At 36.8% G+C, this 18985-nt stretch overlaps 1 protein-coding gene across 1 annotated transcript in view; it reads right to left on the reverse strand.

Moving 5' to 3' along the window:
• Positions 1–18985, reverse strand: part of LOC147072222 (lachesin-like) — a 113029-nt gene that overhangs the window by 13205 nt on the left and 80839 nt on the right. Inside the window, exons 6-7 of the mRNA XM_085946470.1 lie at positions 16855–16983; positions 14581–14700 (exon numbers count right to left, since the gene is read on the reverse strand). Coding sequence (XP_085802596.1) covers positions 14581–14700; positions 16855–16983 — 249 coding nt within the window. The remainder of the gene's footprint in view (positions 1–14580; positions 14701–16854; positions 16984–18985) is intronic.

The following is an 18985-nucleotide window of genomic DNA, read 5'->3' on the forward strand; positions in this document are numbered from 1 at the left end:
CGGGACTGATGCTGCAACCATGCACCGTAGTGCTTAAAGAAGAAAGTTAAGAAAGAAAATTTTTGGTTTTTTGGACTGGCTCTGCTGTCCGCTGACGTTAAGCGCTTTGTGTACCCGCATACTGAGTGTCACGAATTGAAATGGATGAGTCTACAGAAGAGTCGGGATTATTCCGCTCCCCATAAGACGCTGCACATTTCTCGAATGCCGCAAAGTTGGCCTCGGTTGCTATCAGATCTCCATGACCAATTGGGCCCGTGTGAGGACGGACCCTGGCAAACAGCTCCGCTCGTTCGAGTTCCATAAGCGGGCAATCTCAGAGGATGTGTTCAACATCTTGGTGGTCATGCCCGCAGGTACAACCCGGCCCATCTACTATCAAGCCAAACTCGTGGAGTCTGGCGGCGAAGTTGCCATGGCCGGTGAGGAACTGGCTAATCCAGTGCGAAGGTTGGAGTCTTCTAGTTTGGTGCCTGCAGAATACGTCTGGAAAAAAACAGTAAGTGTGCCGCCCCTTGGGGGAGGCGGTCCACCTCGCCTGCCATGCCACAAATGCGGTCTTGTACACAATGTCACTTACAGTCTTCCTGTAAGGAACGTCCTCGGATCTCTGCGGTGGTGTCAGATGGACACCGGTGAGTGTTGTGCTGATCCCCCTCAAGAGGAGGGTGATCGATCCTCTGACTTGGACGTGCAGATCAAGGGATAGCACCCCTGCGAGTACGGCAAGCGCGTCAGTAGAAGTTGTGCGGTAGGCTTTGGTAAGCGAGATCAGCGCAAGTTGCAGCCTACTTAGTAGTGCGCGTCTCACGAGAGTTAAGGAGTTTACTCGGGAATGCCTAATGCTGGAGGCGTAACCGGCAATTCCCATGAAAATTGCGCAGTATGCAACCTTAAGGGCTCTAGGCTTAAATCCCCAATTGCTGCCCGCCATTTGGGCCATTCTCTGATAGGTCGAATTGGCCTTAGAGACGGCCGTCTTGGCGTGGTGAACAAAAAACAGCTTGTCATCAAGAATTACTCCCAGATACGTAACCCTTTCGGAGAAACGCACTGAGGTCTGGCCAAAATGAATCGTGGGCGGCCGTCGAGTTATGTTGACCCGAGAACTACCTCTGACAAGGACAGCTTCCGTATTGGTCGGGGCATAGGTCAGCTTGTTCAGCAACCCTCAATTGAAGATTCTGCCCAAGGCGTCCGTGGCTGTACGCTCAAGTGCCGGTCGGCTCGTCGCCCCAACAAGCAGGAGCAAGTCGTTGGCGTACGCAACGAACGTGCAGCCCGGAGGCAGTGGCAGGGATAGAACGTCGTCAAACAGTATGTTCCACAAAAAGAGTCCCAGGACGGAGCCCTGGGGACACCCCATGGTGGTCCTCCTGTGAATCAGGCTGTGGCCGGAATCGTAAGTTATCTCCTTATTGCTGAAGTAGCTTTGAACCAAGGCAAAGAGGTCCCCGGGGATCTGTCTCAGCCAAAGCTTTGCCAGAACCAAGGGCCACCACGCAGTATCAAACGCGCCCGTGATGTCGAGAAAAATCTCGGCAACGAGGTTCTTGCCAGAGCTCTCTACACAATCTATCACAAAGCAAATCGCATCCTCGGTGGACTTTCCGGGTCTAAACCCAAATTGTCTTTGCTAGATTGGACAGTTTTCCGACAGGTGGGACTCAATACTGCTGTTTATCAATCTATCCAATATTTTCCCGAAGACGGGAAGGAGCGTAATCGGTTTATACGCTTTTGGGTCACAAGAAGAGCGACTGTCGGCTTTGGGGATCACCGTGAGGTGACCCTTCTTCCAGCAGTCGGGGAATATGCCACTACTTATGCATTCTTTGTAGAGTTGCGTGATCTAGTGTGAGGCAAGAGACCACGCCCTTCTTGCTAGCGCGTTATATATGCAGTCAAGCCCCGGGGCTTTACCGGCCGGGAGGCTGGAAAGCAGGATCCCTAGTTCGGACATGGTAGTGGCTGCGGATCGCGGAGTGTTTAAGGTGAGCAGCGCATAGACGCGGAGCTGTTGAAATCAGTCGTTGTCAATGTCGAGCGACTCGTTGTCCTGCAGGATAAGAGCATCCAACAGGACTGTTGCGGACTCTTCAGAGCTATTGGTGAACAATTCGTCAGGACGCCGTACCGCCAACATGACTTTTCCGGGCCGTGAGCTTAGCTTCATCACGCAGAAGGGGGGGCTCCACGGATTATTGCAACCCATTTCAGTGACGAATTCCCTTCAATGCATCTTCTTAGCCTTACTGATTGCCTTTTTGAACTTGAGTCTAGTGGTCCTGTAGGTAACCGCAAGCGGATGGTCCGCCTGCGGCGGCCCCTCTAGCGATCTTCATGCTACCTTAAGGCCCTTCTGGCCCTCCTCATCGCGTCTCTCAGTCTTGTTAGTCTCGGTTTCCACCAGGGTGCAAGGTCCGGCGGTCTCACGTCCGGACCTACACTCGGCCGCCTCACGACTGACTGAAGACATCATCGGATCAGCCGAAACTACACTCGGACGCTGCAAGCCCAAGTCACTAAGCCAGTCGCCGTGGTGGATGCAGCATGTTTCGCACCTGCGTGACCTTTTCAGAAAAGCACGCAAGGCCCATCAACGTGCACGCCTGCGCAAGCAACCACCTGCCTCCATCGATCCCCTTGCAACCATGGCCAAATCCACCCGAATGGAATACAATAATGAAAGCCAAGAAAGACTACTGGCGTAACTTTGTCACCATTAAGGGAGGTTCGGACCCCTGGGGTCCTCCATACCGTGCACTGAGGCTGGGACTCAAACCGACGAGCCTCTTGTGCGGCATCGAGAAATCGGGTGGCGGATTCACCAGTACTGAGTCTGAAACGGCTGCGGTCCTTCTCGAGGCTCTCATCCCACTGGATGATGAATCCAGGGATGACGACGCCATGAGTATGACCCGCTTTGAGGCTTCTCTTCCCATCGACACAAATCACTCATCGTTGCCTTCCGAACAGGAGATCAACCACATCATACGCACGTTGATTGCTGGCAAGGCCCCGGGCCCGGACTGCATTGACAATCTACTTGTCAAATGCACATGGGCCATCGCCGCGCCAGAGATTACAGCCCTCTTCAGTGACTGCATTAGAAGCGGCACGTTCCCCGACTGCTGGAAGAGGGGCTTATTTAAGGTAATCCCCAAAGCTGGCAGCCGAGAACCATCTAGCCCTAAAGCCTACCGCCCTCTAACACTCTTGCACGCTCTGGGTAAAGTGCTGGAGAAGCTACTGTGCCACAGGATTGAAGCCCACCTGAAGACACACTCGCCGCTTTCCGATAAGCAATTTTGATTCAGAAGAGGCAACTCAACAGTCGACGCCCTAAGGAACGTGATTGCCATTGCTGAAAATTCTCGCCGTAAATACATCCTAGGAGTTTTTTTGGTCATTGCAGGTGCGTTTGATAGTGCGTCCTGGCCTCTTATACTTCAAAAACTCCGGTTGAAGAGACTACCAGGAAATTTGTTCGCGTCAATTCAAAGTTACTTCACCAATAGATCGATCGAGTTTCGAGTTGGATCAACCATAATAGAGAGGAACACTAGCATGGGATGTCCCCAGGGCTCAGTCTTCGGGCCCCTTCTCTGGAACGTACTCTTCGACGATCTCCTTAGAATTCCGCTTCCAACCGACTGTACTGTCATTGCCTACGCAGACGATGCGCTGCTGCTGGTCGAGGCCGACAGCAGGGCGAAGACTGAGAGCACCGTTGGCGAAGCCTTAGCATCAATTGAGGCTTGGGGTAGATTAACTAGACTATCATTCGCACCTTCCAAGACAAAAGCCATTGTCCTCAAAGGACCGAGACGACTTAGCTGTTCGAGACTACCCACAGTCCGATTCGGTGACACGAGAGTGAAAGTGTCGAAGATCGTCACCTATCTAGGCGTCAAAATGGACACAATGTTAAATTTCCTACACCATGCCGAAACTCAAGTCCACAAGGCTGGGGTGGCCTTCCAGAGGATCGGCCGCATGGCTGGTGAAGGATGGGGTTTAAAAGTAAGGGCGCTCAAGATCGCTTACGGCGCTATTTTTATAGGAATCGCGGCCTATGCCGTCAGTGCTTGGTACCCGCGCATTCCCAAAAGTTTCAAACTTAGAATCTCTCTTTTAAGAGGACAGCGCATCGCACTTCTGTCCATTACCAAGGCCTACCGTACTACCTCAAGTGACGCGCTCCTGGTCTTGGCCGGCATTCTCCCACTTGACCTGCACATTCAGGTCAGCGGCGCTTCAATATTGCTCCTCAAGAGCGAGGAGGCCGACGTTGGTGATTTTCACCTTGTCCTCCCCCCCCTCGGCTAGCTGGCGAAGGAGTAGCATTATTGAGGCGCAGAATTAGACTCATGTCGCTCGATGCGGCCATTAAGACCTGGCAGCCAAAGTGGGACGAATCGACCAGGGGCCGGCACAAATATACGTTTTTTCCAGACATACAGTGGCGAATGGAGATAACCAAATATTTGACTCCAGACCATTACACCAGTAAATTTGTGACTGGTCATGGTGGATTCGCTGGCAAGCTCTTTGAGCTTGGACTTGCAAGCCATCCGACATGTCCATGCGGAGGGGAAATACAGGATGCCAACTACATCCTATGGGAGTATCTGAGTATGTGCTTCAAACGGGAGGAAATACTCAGGTTGGTCCAACCAGCTGTTGGATCCATCGGCCCGTCCGACCTGGTTGCTACTAAGGCCAATTATCTTGCTTTCAAAAAATTTGCGGCGTCTTACTACGGGCGTGAAGATCTCTTCACATAAATTTTGCTGCCTGTATGATTAGCTTCGTTCTTTAATTTAATAAGCAAGTAGGTTCATTTTATTTTTAGTAATTTCCATGTGCTTTTTCTCTCCCTGGCACTTTGCATTAGAGTAAACTCAGTAAACTCAGTCAGAGCTCACTTTGAGCGTAGCAATCTAAGTCTTGGGCATCTTCTCCCAGGACACTCCCAGGCCAATTCTTAGATGCTTGACATCACCAATTGACGGGTCCCGTGATACTCTCGATTAAAACCGAGGGTGGTACGGGGCGGGTTTGGTGGAGGGACTTTAACTTCAATGGTCTCGGGGTCGTCCTTCCGATAGTGCCCTCCGCTTTTTCAATCATGAGATTCGTGAGGTCCTCAGCCGCAGCGTGCATGTCCTTTGGCGGAGGGCGCGAGGCCATCCTGTCCAGACCCTCAGCAAACTCGCGGTCAAAATGTATCCAGTCGGTTCCCTTGGTCCTGAAACGCCTCGGCAGTGACTTGCTCACAAGTGGAGCGAAAGACGCGTGGCCCCTCTCGGTCCTGTAGGCGAACGTGATCAGACAATTTTCACTTGTTGACGCGTCCATATGGACAGTCCAGTTCATGACGCGTCCGGCAGAACCAGTGGATATCAAAGTGACATCAATGTGAGATTCCCCATTGTTGGTGGAGGATGTGGCTGGACTATTAGAGTAATTCAGCACCGTCACGTCGTGAGATGCCACGAGTTCCTCGAGTGGCGCATACTATAATCTGTTTGCCGCGGCATGCAACCAGAATTTTATCGAGCTGCTCGACGCATTTCAGGATGTTTACGCTGAATTTAAAGTAGGAAGAGACCACCACGATGGAGTTCCCCAATCGATCAGAGACCTCCGCTACTGCAAAGAGTTTGCTCGATAGGTGGGCAAGGTGTAGCACCACTAAGGTAGGATTCGCAACGAAGATGCAGGCCATGGACCCCAGGCCCTGGTACATCACCCGACCCCCACTGAAACCCAGGTTGGGGCCGTAGGATTAAGGCTCCTGCACCAGGACCAAATCGATGTCCATTTCCCGAACCGTCTTGATGAGCTCCGCCGTTGTAGCCCTCCCTTTGCCCGCATTTAACTTACCGAACCGAATCATTAAATCGAATAATCCGTTCGGTTACGCTCCTGTGCCATTGCGTACTTGCGCGCTTGGCAATCAGGGTCGATTGCTGCATGTTGGTGCGGCTTCTTGTGCCTGGCGCAGGCCGGGCACTTTCCGGGGGTCTTGATGTTAGGGCATTCAGCCCTATCGTGTCCTTCCTCGGTGCAATGGCCGCATGTGGCGCTTCTCGCCGAACAATTCTTTGCCATGTGGCCGTATAAGTGACACCTTGTGCACTTGACGACGCCACAAAAGTTTTTGGTTGGTCCCATCCCATATATATGCCCCCGTCATTGATGAGCGCTTCCCTCAACTTTGCCGGGACCGATATTACCATGTGATATTTCCCGATTCTGGGGCCTGCCCTGTGGCTCAGTTTAACATGGCGGTATGCGTCCGAGGGGAGACCCGTGACCTCTTGAGTGTTGGCCTTTGTAACTAATAGAACATACGTTAAAGTGCCCACCACCACCCGTCATATATGCACAGAACAATAAACAGAACATTAAATATACGCATGTTGGATTTATATGACAAATTATATTTCGTTCGGCATTCGTCATTTGCACCCGCAAGCCGCAATCCGCGCATCGCCTAGCCACGATCTTTGTAGACCATGCCTCAACTGAGGTAACCTTAATGTGCAAAAAAAATCATTTTCATTAATAAATACATTAGATATTGATTACAGATAAAAGTAGGGTTGAATATTAGGTTATTTTAAAAAACACGTATAAATAAATCTTGGCTGCTTATTTAAAGTTACCAAAAAGGTGTACCATTTGGTATATATACGCTATGTTTGCGAAGTTAGTAGAGTGCCCCTCATATGCCATAATATTACTTGATTTTTTTGTGTACGTTCAAACAAGAATAAATAAAATGTCGAACATCCGTTCCGCGTAGAATTAATTTAATTAATTAATAATTAATTAAATTAATAAATTAATTATTAATTAATTAGTTTAATATTAAGTTGAGGCTATAATTATTACCATATGCTTAGAAATAAAAGTAGTAATTTGTATTCAATGATTTACCTTTATGATCTATATTATGTAATAGACAATTACAATATAATATTGAATGCAGAAAAACACATACATTCTTTAACCAATTAAGAAAATATTATGGAAAGGTAAGCAATATTTTATATATACTTAAGTATATTTATTAAATTTATTGATTTGTTGACGAATTATCTGTATGTTTAAGAATCTGTTAAAGCTACCTGCTATTTGCAGAACCTCTCCATTAGGCTTTGTGTAACGTTGCATTACTCCAGTAATGCACCGAACAACCACTCACAAGATCTGGCTTACGATTAGAAATGGAAGGGCGTAATCTAATAGCTAGTTTTATTGGATTAATTCATCAATTGGATGGTGTTATGACATACCTATATGTAGATCAAGCGACGTTTTTGTATATCCAATATAATTGATGATACGATTTATTTATATTGGTAGAATTGTACTTACCAATAAAAATGATGATGTTTAATTAAAATATGAAAGCTTTCTTAAAGCTGTCATTAATTATATATGCTTATCTTTCAGTGTAAGAATGCCATTTTATTTGGTACCTAATTTATAACTATTAATATGTATTTCTATTTGTATTACATTATTAATATTTACTAACGCAATGGAATAAGTTAATTAAAATTAAATTAAATTAAAAATAATTATTTTAGTGTATACCGAATAAACATAGTAAAAAGATATACTTAGCCAACTTATTATTATTTGTTAACCATTCATAGCCTACTTAAATATTATTTGTAACTAATTTTATTATAAAACTTAGCTTTACATATTTGTTTAAATAAATAATAAACGTCTTTAATTATATTAATTAAAATAAAACCCAAGGTAAACTACTTAATTTGTATACTTCATTAATGATCAAGACTGATTTTCTCCGCTCTAACTGACATTATCAACTGATTTATTATTATTGTTTATTTTTTTAGTAAAGTAATTAAATAATAACAAAGTTTTGTCTTTATCAGTTGATATCACTACCATAGGTAGTTTATTCAAAGCTGGAAGATATGAAAATGTAAAACACAGAGTGCGAATCATATAGAAGGGGGACAAAACTTTCCTCGATTTAAATTCAGTTTCCAACAAATACTATCAGCCAAATAGTATGTATTATTCATTTTAACATTTTTTTGACGAAGCAAATGTTTCTAGAGCTTTCAAAGTTATTAGTTTTTTTTTTTAAATTTTGTTTCGTAAGTAAGAGTTATACTCAATATTTGGCAAAGCTTTATATATGCTCACAATTATTGATACTTGTCAATGACATTAATATGGACGAATCATCTGGAAAAGAAAATGACACTCATTTTATTGTCGGGTCTGCCGAATGGCATAATCTGTTCTAACGCCATTACAATAAAGGTGATATTGCTATAAATTCTTGATGCTTTTTGTTGGGTTTGTCGAATGGTTCGGTTCGAACGGGTTCGCTCAAATGAAAATTGACATTAGAAACACTGCTCTAACGCCATTGAAATAAAGGACATATTGCTATAAATTCCCGATGCGTGATATCGCATAATGGAAATTGCGTGACGTCTGCCTATAGGTACATGCGACTGCGCGAATTTACTTGCTAGCTACTGTATTGAGTGCGTTGTCCATTAATAATGTCATTGATACTTGTAGATATTAATATTTTTTAAAGCTACGACGACTTTGGGACGTTGACATTTCAATATTCTAAAAAATATATAATGGTAACATTACATTATTTTTCAATTGTGAAAATAAAATGTGTTTTCTTTTATATTGTGTAATCATCATATACGAAAACAGTGTGAATTTAAGTTTGCTCAAAATATCCTGATAATTGCACTCATGTGTAGATAATTTTGGGATGGCAAAACTTTAACTAGGTTGATCGCTACGCAATAGCTTATTTTTCACGCTGCTACTTTGTTACGTTAAAACACTAAACATTAAATACTGAGAAAGATATATTATATTTTTTAACCACTAATATTTTTTTTATATTCAGTTTTAATTAAATCGACATAAATTATACTTTTATATTCTAAAAAAGGTTTTATAAAAATATGCTAGCACTCAGTTTACATTAAGCGTATTCAGCTGTGTGCGGCTTTACAGCTCTCGGGAGTGTATGCGTGAAGCCACAGAGTATAAATTTCCGCTAAGTGTTTTAACGTCACTGGAAAGCTATAATAGCAGTGAAGAATTAACTGTTTCATGAAATTGACAAAATTCCATGCAGAATAAATATTTTTTGTTTAAATTATAACGGTATTTTAAAATAAAAAATATCGAATATTTACAAATCTTATGCAAAAAAAACAAGCAGAAGCATAATAATATACTTACAATATTATAATGTTAGATTTTATAATGAAAAAATTTGAAGTGTATTTACCAGATTTATATTTTGTTTTACATTAATGTTCTAAAATTTTTTAACTCATTTAGTGCTAACACCGTGACTGGCGCGTTTTGAGTCGTTGGCCGTTAGATATAATTAACGTGTTATTTAAATGTGGTAATTAAAACGTAATTAGAATTGTGCTTGTTATGATTAAATTAATATAAGTCTATCGTGATCTAAATGGCAAACTTCTATACAACTAAAACTACGTAAGTCTATGAATGAATGGATCAATATTTATATTTTCATTGCCATTGAATTACTAAAACTATAATTTAAAAATAATAAATATTTAAGGTTGTTCATCAGAAATAATGTATTAAGCAAATTATTGGACTGAAATATGCGAGTAATTCTTAATAACAGGAACCCAAATATTAAGAATATAACATGGTATAAAAATGTACATGTTTGGCATAACACAGAAAGACCATAAAAGAAACCAAAGAATAACAAATATACAAGAATACGAAATGTGGTGAAAGTCGTCATGCTGATGAAATGCTATGGACCAAATATGGTGCTGAGAAGATTTTATCTGGATGATGTATTCATTCAGCAGTGGATTGATCCCGGGTGAGTGAATTGATATAATAATTATATTTTATTTTAATGATTAGTATAAATTAATAAATCAAATTTATTGTTTTTGTTTCGTTAAAAAAATGTTGCAGTAATCAAATGATGGAGTAGATACTTGTAGAAATAAATAATTTATATATATAAACATATAAATTTGTTTATTTAAGTTGTGTCATTTTTAGTTATTTTAATTTCTGCAGCATTACAAAATATACTAATATCTCGATGAAAAACAATATTTCGGTGCGTAAGTCTTAAGATACGCGCCTATCTTTAAGAAGCTAATATTGGCAACTTAGTTTGTGTCGCCTACAGTATCCATATATTATAATAATTCGTCAAATTAAAGTAGTAAATCTACGGGAAATAGGCAGTGTTCCAGAATCAGACCATTTAAAAAACGTTCAAGATACGCCGAACTAAGTTGAGAAAAATTAGCAATTCTAGATGGTGTATATTATTATCAAGATTATCCAGATGATTCTGCATCGTACTTTAAGTGCATTAAAATCTGTTGTGAAAAGTTAAGTTGTAAAAATATGATAACGACGGCTACAGGATTTATTTTACTGTTTAATCGTTTAAGTATCATCATAGCCAAGAAATTAAGCATTCCGAATAATTATTTGTGAACGGTTCAACGAAGCACAGCTTTATTGAGTGTGTACTAATAAAAACCCTGTCCCGCAGAATAAGTGAATGCAGTAAGTGTTATTCCATTTGACATTTATGTGATAAATGGATGGTATGCAAATTTAAGCGATTCACGGGACTACTACGCCATGGCAGAGCGGTTCGGGGGCGACATATCAAATATACGCGGTCCGTTTCAACAGTCCACGAAGGGCGGATTCGTAATTATTATTTGCATATTTCCGGAGCGGAGAGCGCGACCCGCCCTTCTCCCCCAAGGGTAGGCGGAATTGTCTGCCGGGCGGGGATGGGTTTTGTCCTCGCAAGTGGCTTGGGAAATCGACGATGAAACACTGCGGTGTACTGTATTAGATACAATTGATTGGAGCTTTTGTACTATTCGCTGAGAGTTAAGCATATTAACTCTTATTCTATCATATGCACAGTATTGAAATTACCATGATATCAATTGAAACATACAGTTAAAATAGTGTACGTCGTACTAAATCTTCCTACTATTGTACTTGACGAGTTTTATTTATGATATTATGACGAATACTATGCCTAATCAGACTTAAGGCAAATCGTCGACTTAGTGCAATAAATAATTATCTAATCTAACATAATGATAATATAATAATGTTTACTTACTACCTAAGAAATAATTCCTTAAAATAAGATAACTGAAATATCTGAAAATGTGTCAACGTTTGAATTTAGTAACTTCTTTCATTTAAAAGTTTCTTATGGAAAATTAATGTACAATAAAAACGCTAAGAAAACCAGAGTATCACTTGGTAATTTATACACTCAAATGACTAAAATATTGAAATTATCAATAGATATAAGTACTTTCACGTTTCATACATATTATTGCAGTATAATTAAAAAAAATAGAATGACCAGTCACGTTATAGAAATCATAGAATAAACTTTTTTCGGTGAAATTAAAAAAAAAGTAATGTAAAAAATTGAGTGACAGACATTTGTGCTTAGATCCAGGAAGATAAACGATCCTTCGAAAACAGAAAATATTGTTAGCACTGTGTGCTTTTCTGATAGATTTCCTGCGGGATAGATTTCATCGGGGTGACCTAGAACTTTTAGCATACTATACTCAAATTCTGCAGTTGCCTCTGCAGGTAAACTAAAGTATTTTCAAATATTTTTTAACACCATTTATAACATGGCATATGTAAAACTAATAATATATTACTAGCATAAAATTACGGGGGGTTGTTGTTGTTAGCAATTCACTTACTGTATTGGAATCATTAACTGAATATTATACATTAAAATAAATAACATGCTATTTTTTTCCTGTTGTAGATCAGATAGGTAATCGTAGGTGAAATTAAGTAAGAATTGACAATTCATGTTGATTCGTGGAGTAAATTATATACCAGCATCGTATATACTTGGATACGTATTATATATTATCGTAAAATTCATACCTTACATTAAGTTAGAACTAAGGGTTGCGAGACTGATTTTGTGTGTTATATTTATAATTTATACGACTGAATAATTTAATTTCTACGCAACGTAACTAACTCGTGGTTATGTTTATCAATACAAACATTGTAAAAAATGATATAATACAAATATATATAATACAAATATATATATATATATATATATGGTTATATATCGTTTTGTTGAAATAAGCATGCTTGTCATAATATTGCTATGATTCGACTTTAAAAAAATATAAACCAACCTATAAAAAAGGATTATTAAGACTACGTGACCAATGGTGACCTTAAATAAATTATGTGTTTTAAAAAGGCAAATAACGTGATTGCACTATACGCTTCAAACGGATACAAATGCAATTTGTGCAGCAATGCACCGGGATAAGTTTCATAAATTGAATTATTTACGTGAATGTGTACTGCGGACTGTACAGCACTCGCATCAATGACTGGCGTATACTTGCATTCATGTTTTAGTGAACTTGATCCGTCAAAATAAACTGATTTTTTGTACCGTGTATCAATGGACTTATTTATCAATTTATTTTTGATAGATGAAAGGGGGGTAATTTTAAAGATATATTATGTTGAATTTGTAACTAGAAAAAATATTATATGTATTGGTAACATTGCGATCATTGTAATTACTTGTAAATAAACGAGATATTGACCTACTGTTATTTGAATTTATTTTTGAGTATTCACCTGAATAATCTACATAACGATGGTTAATTGCATATAAAAATGTTAATGCAAACGCAGAGATAAATCTCACAAATAAGTCTCAAGATAGTGATATTTGCAGCAAATAAATCTGTAATGCAAATTTAAATTTAATCATCAGCCTTAGTTATACATATAATTGAAACACACATCAAGAAGTATCGATACCAATTTTAATTAAAGTAATTATAGTTCTAGAAAGTATTGCGTATTGAAAGTGTAAACGGATAAAGAATAAAAAATGTCAAACGAGTATACAATCTGTTGAATATAGTTGAAGGAATGAGTGGAATTATTTTATATGGTTTTGTATTAATTGCAATTAAAAATATTTTAAGGGTTTACAAAAATTGATGAATAAAAAACCATAAGAAAATCTGTCAAATAGTTATCAGCCAAAATTAAATTAAATTCTAAGCTTTAAAGATAAAAAAATACATAATGTATGGTGAATTTGTTGAAAGTAAAGCACCAAAGGTAACACAAACTGGTGGGTGCAAATTTAAAGTCGAAATCAGCGTCCGGAACGTTCCAACTAAATGTAGAATAAGCGAAATACGTCTCGTAAATCATTTACTGCTTTTTGGCCTCTATGCAAGGTAAATCTAGGCCCAACCTGGGTAGGTTTTAAAATGTAATGTATTTTAAATATATATAAAATATTTTTTATAAATGAGCGTTAATAGTATCACATGCTACATTTTTAATTATTTAAAATGTATTACTCTCTACTGTTTGCAGTTTACGAATATAAACAACATAACGAAACCGATTCTAGTAATTGTATTAGTAAGTTTTTTTAATTGTGTTATTTTTATTTCACACAATTTTAAATTAAAAGCCCGCTACCATGCCGCAATTATTTGTAAAAACTAGTATCTTTCTTTAGATTCATCGTATTTAAAACCAAATTAATTGTATATCAGCTTTAGAGAATTGAAGCCAGCTGTTGATGGTTAGGTGACTCGCTAGCCGACAAATGCCGATTGCGCAATATAGCAGCGTAATTAATACGACTAAGATAAATATAATCAGCTTGGAGAGATCTTAGTTTAGCAGTGAATTAATTCAGACTAATTAATTAATTAACTAATTAATTGAATTGGCCTTTACGTGATAGAACTTCATTATAATGGTACGAAACATAATTAACGATAATTACGTTGCAAAACAAATCCATCCTCAAGACGGTTGACTATAACTTTAGTTATAGTCGATTTGACTGATAAAACAGGTGAGTGCAGCTCAACTGAGTTCCTGAGACAGCAAATAAGCAATAAATTTGAAGAGGTAATGATGTCGCTATGTTAGGTACTCTTGAAATATCCAGGGGACTGGATAAGGTAGTTTATATAGTTGGAGAAACCAAGTACTTATATCAATAGTTTTATAATAATTATTTTATTGGTTTACTTTATTTCTAATATTTATAAAATTTCACTTTATACCTATTGTCACTATTTCTTTTACTATTTTATTATTATTATTGTTTCTCTATATTAATTAATTTCTCTCTATATTAATTAGTTTCTCTATTATTTATTATTTTTTATGTAATTCTCAATGTAATATTATAATAAGTAACTGTTGCTTGCAATAATAAAATACAAGTATTGAATAAAATACAATTATTGAAGATTCTAAAGTCTTACTTTATAACACTATTTATTTACGAAAAGCCTATTATAAAAGCATTTATTTGGAACATTACGGTTTTACATCTAAAAAGAAAAACCATTATTAAATTTAACTAAAAATAAAGTGAATATTTTCAAAATGTTTTATGCCAAAGCTACTTATAAATATCGTAAAATGATATTAGCTTACCAGACTCTCTGGTCCAGTAGTTGATGGCTTTTGGGGAAGCTTCAACGTGGCACTGCAGTGTGACGTCAGTTCCGGGTGGCGCTCCGACCAACTGGTTCGGAACTTGGGTAAGAGGGTGAACTGAAATAAACCATAGTTTTAGAAAATGCACTCTGCAATTTATATCAGCACATAAAAATAATATTATGGCTCGATAAGGAAACGATTGATTTTATTTTTATTACGGCTGACCATATTATTATGTATGAATGCGTGTTTTGTACCTAAATATATACATATATGTATTTAGAAAAATGTAATGTAAAAATGTAAATATTTTTTTTATTTAAAATTGAATTTATATACGTTTACATAATAATGGTTTTTCATTAAAAATAATTTACTCAAATAGCCTCAAAGACGTAAAACTAAAAAATCTAGATAAACAGATGGATTGCATTTTTTTTAAATATCTGCAAAGTTGGTGTATTAGTGTAGTTAAAACACTATTCCAGATACTAGACTGTTCAGAGAACCAAAGTGGCATGAAGTGCATTCGGGTATTTTATTATCTTCAAAAGTAATATTTCATTGTTCGTTAAGTATCTAGTATTCAACCAATGCGTGCTACTAGTCCTGGAAAATGCATTTGAAATATGGACCACAGATAGAAATCCTGGAGTAACTTAACATACCATGGAAAGTTACACTATAACATATACTAAACCAATGTAAAATAGGAATAAACGTGTACACGGTGTGATAAAGGTCGCTTAGTTGATGGAATAGCAAGAATAGTAGAGGACTTTTTTTGTTGTTTTAGTCGATTAAAAGTGGAATGTGTTCATCATAAAGATAACATAAAATTTCGTGGAAGATAGTAGAAAATAATTTAACATAGGATTATAGAACAAAAAATGATAATTATAATTGTTGAAATGATTGAAACTTTCTGCAATAATGAAATTGCGTGAGCACCGGCAAGCATATCAGACATTTTTTAATTTCAAAAATTCCTCCGCAATAATTAAATTCAAAAGAGTCCCATTCTGACAAGTGAAAATAAACTTTTCCTATTTATTTAATTCCATTACCGATCTTGTGATTTGTCAGACGATAAGGAATTTCCTTATCTGGCTTTTCACAATTTAATTGACACGGTAATGAGGACGCAAATTAGAAAAGTTTTGTGAGACCGACGTTATCGCATCTGTATATTGACAGTTTGATTTTGTAGGTAAAATACTGGGAGTGTTTTACATTGAAAATTATAAAATTTTATTTTCAATATTGTAAAATTTACTTTAATTAGCAGGTAATCAATTTTATTATTGGGTTTTTTAAAGAAAATATTTAAATCTTCAACCAAGTTTACATTTAGGCTTTTGCAACCAATTTTACTCTTTTCATATTACGAAGATTGTTGATAACATATTTCAACAAACTTGAACAAATTGTTACGGTAGTGTTATTTGTGTTTGATCTTATGGGTAACAAAGAGCAGTACTTGAGGTGTCGATCACATGCCTGACATTCATTATATGTGGTAGCTGTTTGATTTTGCCCTTTTTCATCTTAATAAATATTTTTTTAAATTTGAACAACATACCCATTCTATAGTTGATATACTCCTTATTATAATGCTTATAAGAAAAATAAATTATGATTTATTGGTATCATTTTAATTGTCTGGTTTTTGTAGGTAATTTTTGCTTTGTTGATTTTTTTCACATAATTCTAGTGAGCTTTGGAAGTTATAGTATACAGTTACACATTCATAATGAATTTACTTAGATAGTTTGTGTTTAATTTTGATCATATTTTTTGTATACATACCGCGTTTATTAATGTAGTGGATAATTGTACATCTTTATGAATATTATCATTTTTTATATCAAATATCATCTACATAATAATAATATGTATCATCTACTCATATTATGTAACCATGTCAAAAATATAACATATTTTTTTACAAAAATGAATTGATTGGTAATATTATAAAGTCGTGAAATAAGTTTTGAATTTATTTAAGACTAAATAAATAGTGACGTTATTTAGAATTATTTCAAAACACAAAATTATAGTATAACTAAAATATATTCATAGATTTGTATTATTACTATTACTTACCAAAGCAAACGGTGTGCAGATAAAACTCAACAGATCTGACCGAAAGATTCTAATACTTTAAATAATATTTAAGTGATTATTTTTTGAGTTTATTCTATCTTTTATGTGTTGTCTACTTATGGTTTAAATAGGTAAACATGAACTTATAAATCAATAACTTACAATGCACATGCAGCATCATACGTTTGCTGACTGAAGGTGGCACTCCATTGGCCGCTATACATAAGTAGGCTCCCATCTCAGACCTTGTGACCTTCGTAAGCGAGAGCATTTCACCTTCTATTGATGGTACTAAAAGTAAATAAATACAAAATAAACTAACACAAGCACATAACATTAATTATTATAATATAATATAATAATACCACAATTTTATTGTTTTAGAAAATAAATAATAATTTCATTAAAAATATAAAAAAATCTCTTCTGACTTTCGGATTTTATATAAAAAAAGAAAAATAATGGAGAGATATGGAAAATATTTTGGTAAGAGATCACCATTGTAAATATTTAAAAATAAAGTTAAATATGTATTTATATAATAAACAGAGAACTTTAAGTATACGTTTATTTTGCCTCCGTTTCATATAAGAGTGGATGGTTTGGGAAAACTGAAAAGTAACGAACGTGGGTTTTCTAAAATAACAGTTTATTTAAAATAATATTTTATAAAAACATTTAAAAATAGTCTGGGTGAAATGTTTATCAGACTCTGCGTTTTTAAATTGTATTTCTTTGTGAAAAAACTGCGAAACGTGTTTATTTTACTTTTTTTGAAACAAATAAGATGAGGGAATCTGCTTCGCCACGAGAATTAAATAACATCAAAAAGAGGCAAGAGTGCTTGTCTATTTTAAAAGTTACTTTTAATGGAAGGTTGAATTTTTAAGTAGCTGTTTTAATTTTACATTAACCCTAAGAGTTACCCGTTTCTGATTTAAGTTGAGGGGAAGAGCGATTTTGGTAAGTGTCAAAAGTAAACTGTTGCTCATTAATAAAATTGAAGTCACAAAATAAACAATACTAGTAACTTTCAGTCAATAATGTAAAACACGCATAAAAATAAACTCTTTTATATTACTATTAAGTATGATAATTTTGAGGTACAACCGGTTTTTGATAAATTATATTATTTTATTGTTTTCATAATATAGTTTTGTTAAATATGTATGTGCTTCTTGTAAAATACACTTGTAATCACTGCTGAACTTTTATTTACATTTTAATTACCACATTAAAATAACATGTTAATAATATTTAATGGCCAAGTACTCCAAACGCGCCAGTCGCGGTGTTAGCACTAAACGAGTTTTAAGTAAATATTATAAAAACATTTCTTAAAAAAAATAATTACAATAAATTAAAAAAAAAAATGTTAAGAAAATAAATATTTTGAAACACCATTATCGTACATTAACGTGTAGTTATTAGTATTAATTTTCATGATTGGTAGCTTTTATTATAAGAGCACTCACCAGGACAGTGCATGAGTGGATTTGCAGTGGACATGCGTACAGATGTCACACGGTCCAACTTTTTTCTAGGCTTTATTTTATAAGAATATTTCAGAGAATTAAGATAATTTATTTATAACTCTTCTGTATATTTAGTATTTATTTCTATAAAAAATTAGTCTTAAAATTTCGTTACTCATACGTATAATTATTATTCATTTAGTATGACGTACAAATTATTTAAAAAAAATATATCGAAACGAATCAAAAATATTTATATTCATTCTTCTTCTTCCACGGCGCTACATCCCGGGGTGGGATTTGGCCTCCTCCACAACCGCTCTCGACTCACTCCTGTTTCTCGCCACACTTCTCCAGTTACCGGGTCTTCCTATATGAAGCCAGTCCAATTCTACAGCGTCAGCCCATCTCCTTCTTGGACGGCCTTTGGGTCTCTTCCGTTGGGGTAGCCACTTTGTCATGATCCTCGGCGCTCTAACTTCAGGCATTCTCTCCACATATCCCGCCCATCGAAGTCGTTGAGACTTACAGTATCTTATGATTGTTTGCTGTTCAATCAGCTCTTTCAACTCGTGGTTCATTTTTATTCTGTAGTTCCCATTTTCCAACGTGGGTCCAAAGATTTTGCGGAGTATTTTGCGCTCAGACAGCTAATTTGTTTTCATCGTTTTGAGTTAAGCAACAAGTCTCACAGTCATAAGTGGCCACTGGCCTTATAATTGTTTAAAAAATTAGAAGTTTACTTCTTCGGCCAAGAATTTTCGACCCCACCAGTCGCTTGCAGGCATGCCAGCATTTATTTCCGGAAATAAGGCGGA

This window comes from Rhyacophila brunnea, unplaced genomic scaffold (genome assembly GCF_057557595.1).
Source record: "Rhyacophila brunnea isolate RB1 unplaced genomic scaffold, BYU_Rbru_1.0 scaffold_2, whole genome shotgun sequence".
NCBI classification, from domain to species: Eukaryota; Metazoa; Arthropoda; class Insecta; order Trichoptera; family Rhyacophilidae; genus Rhyacophila; species Rhyacophila brunnea.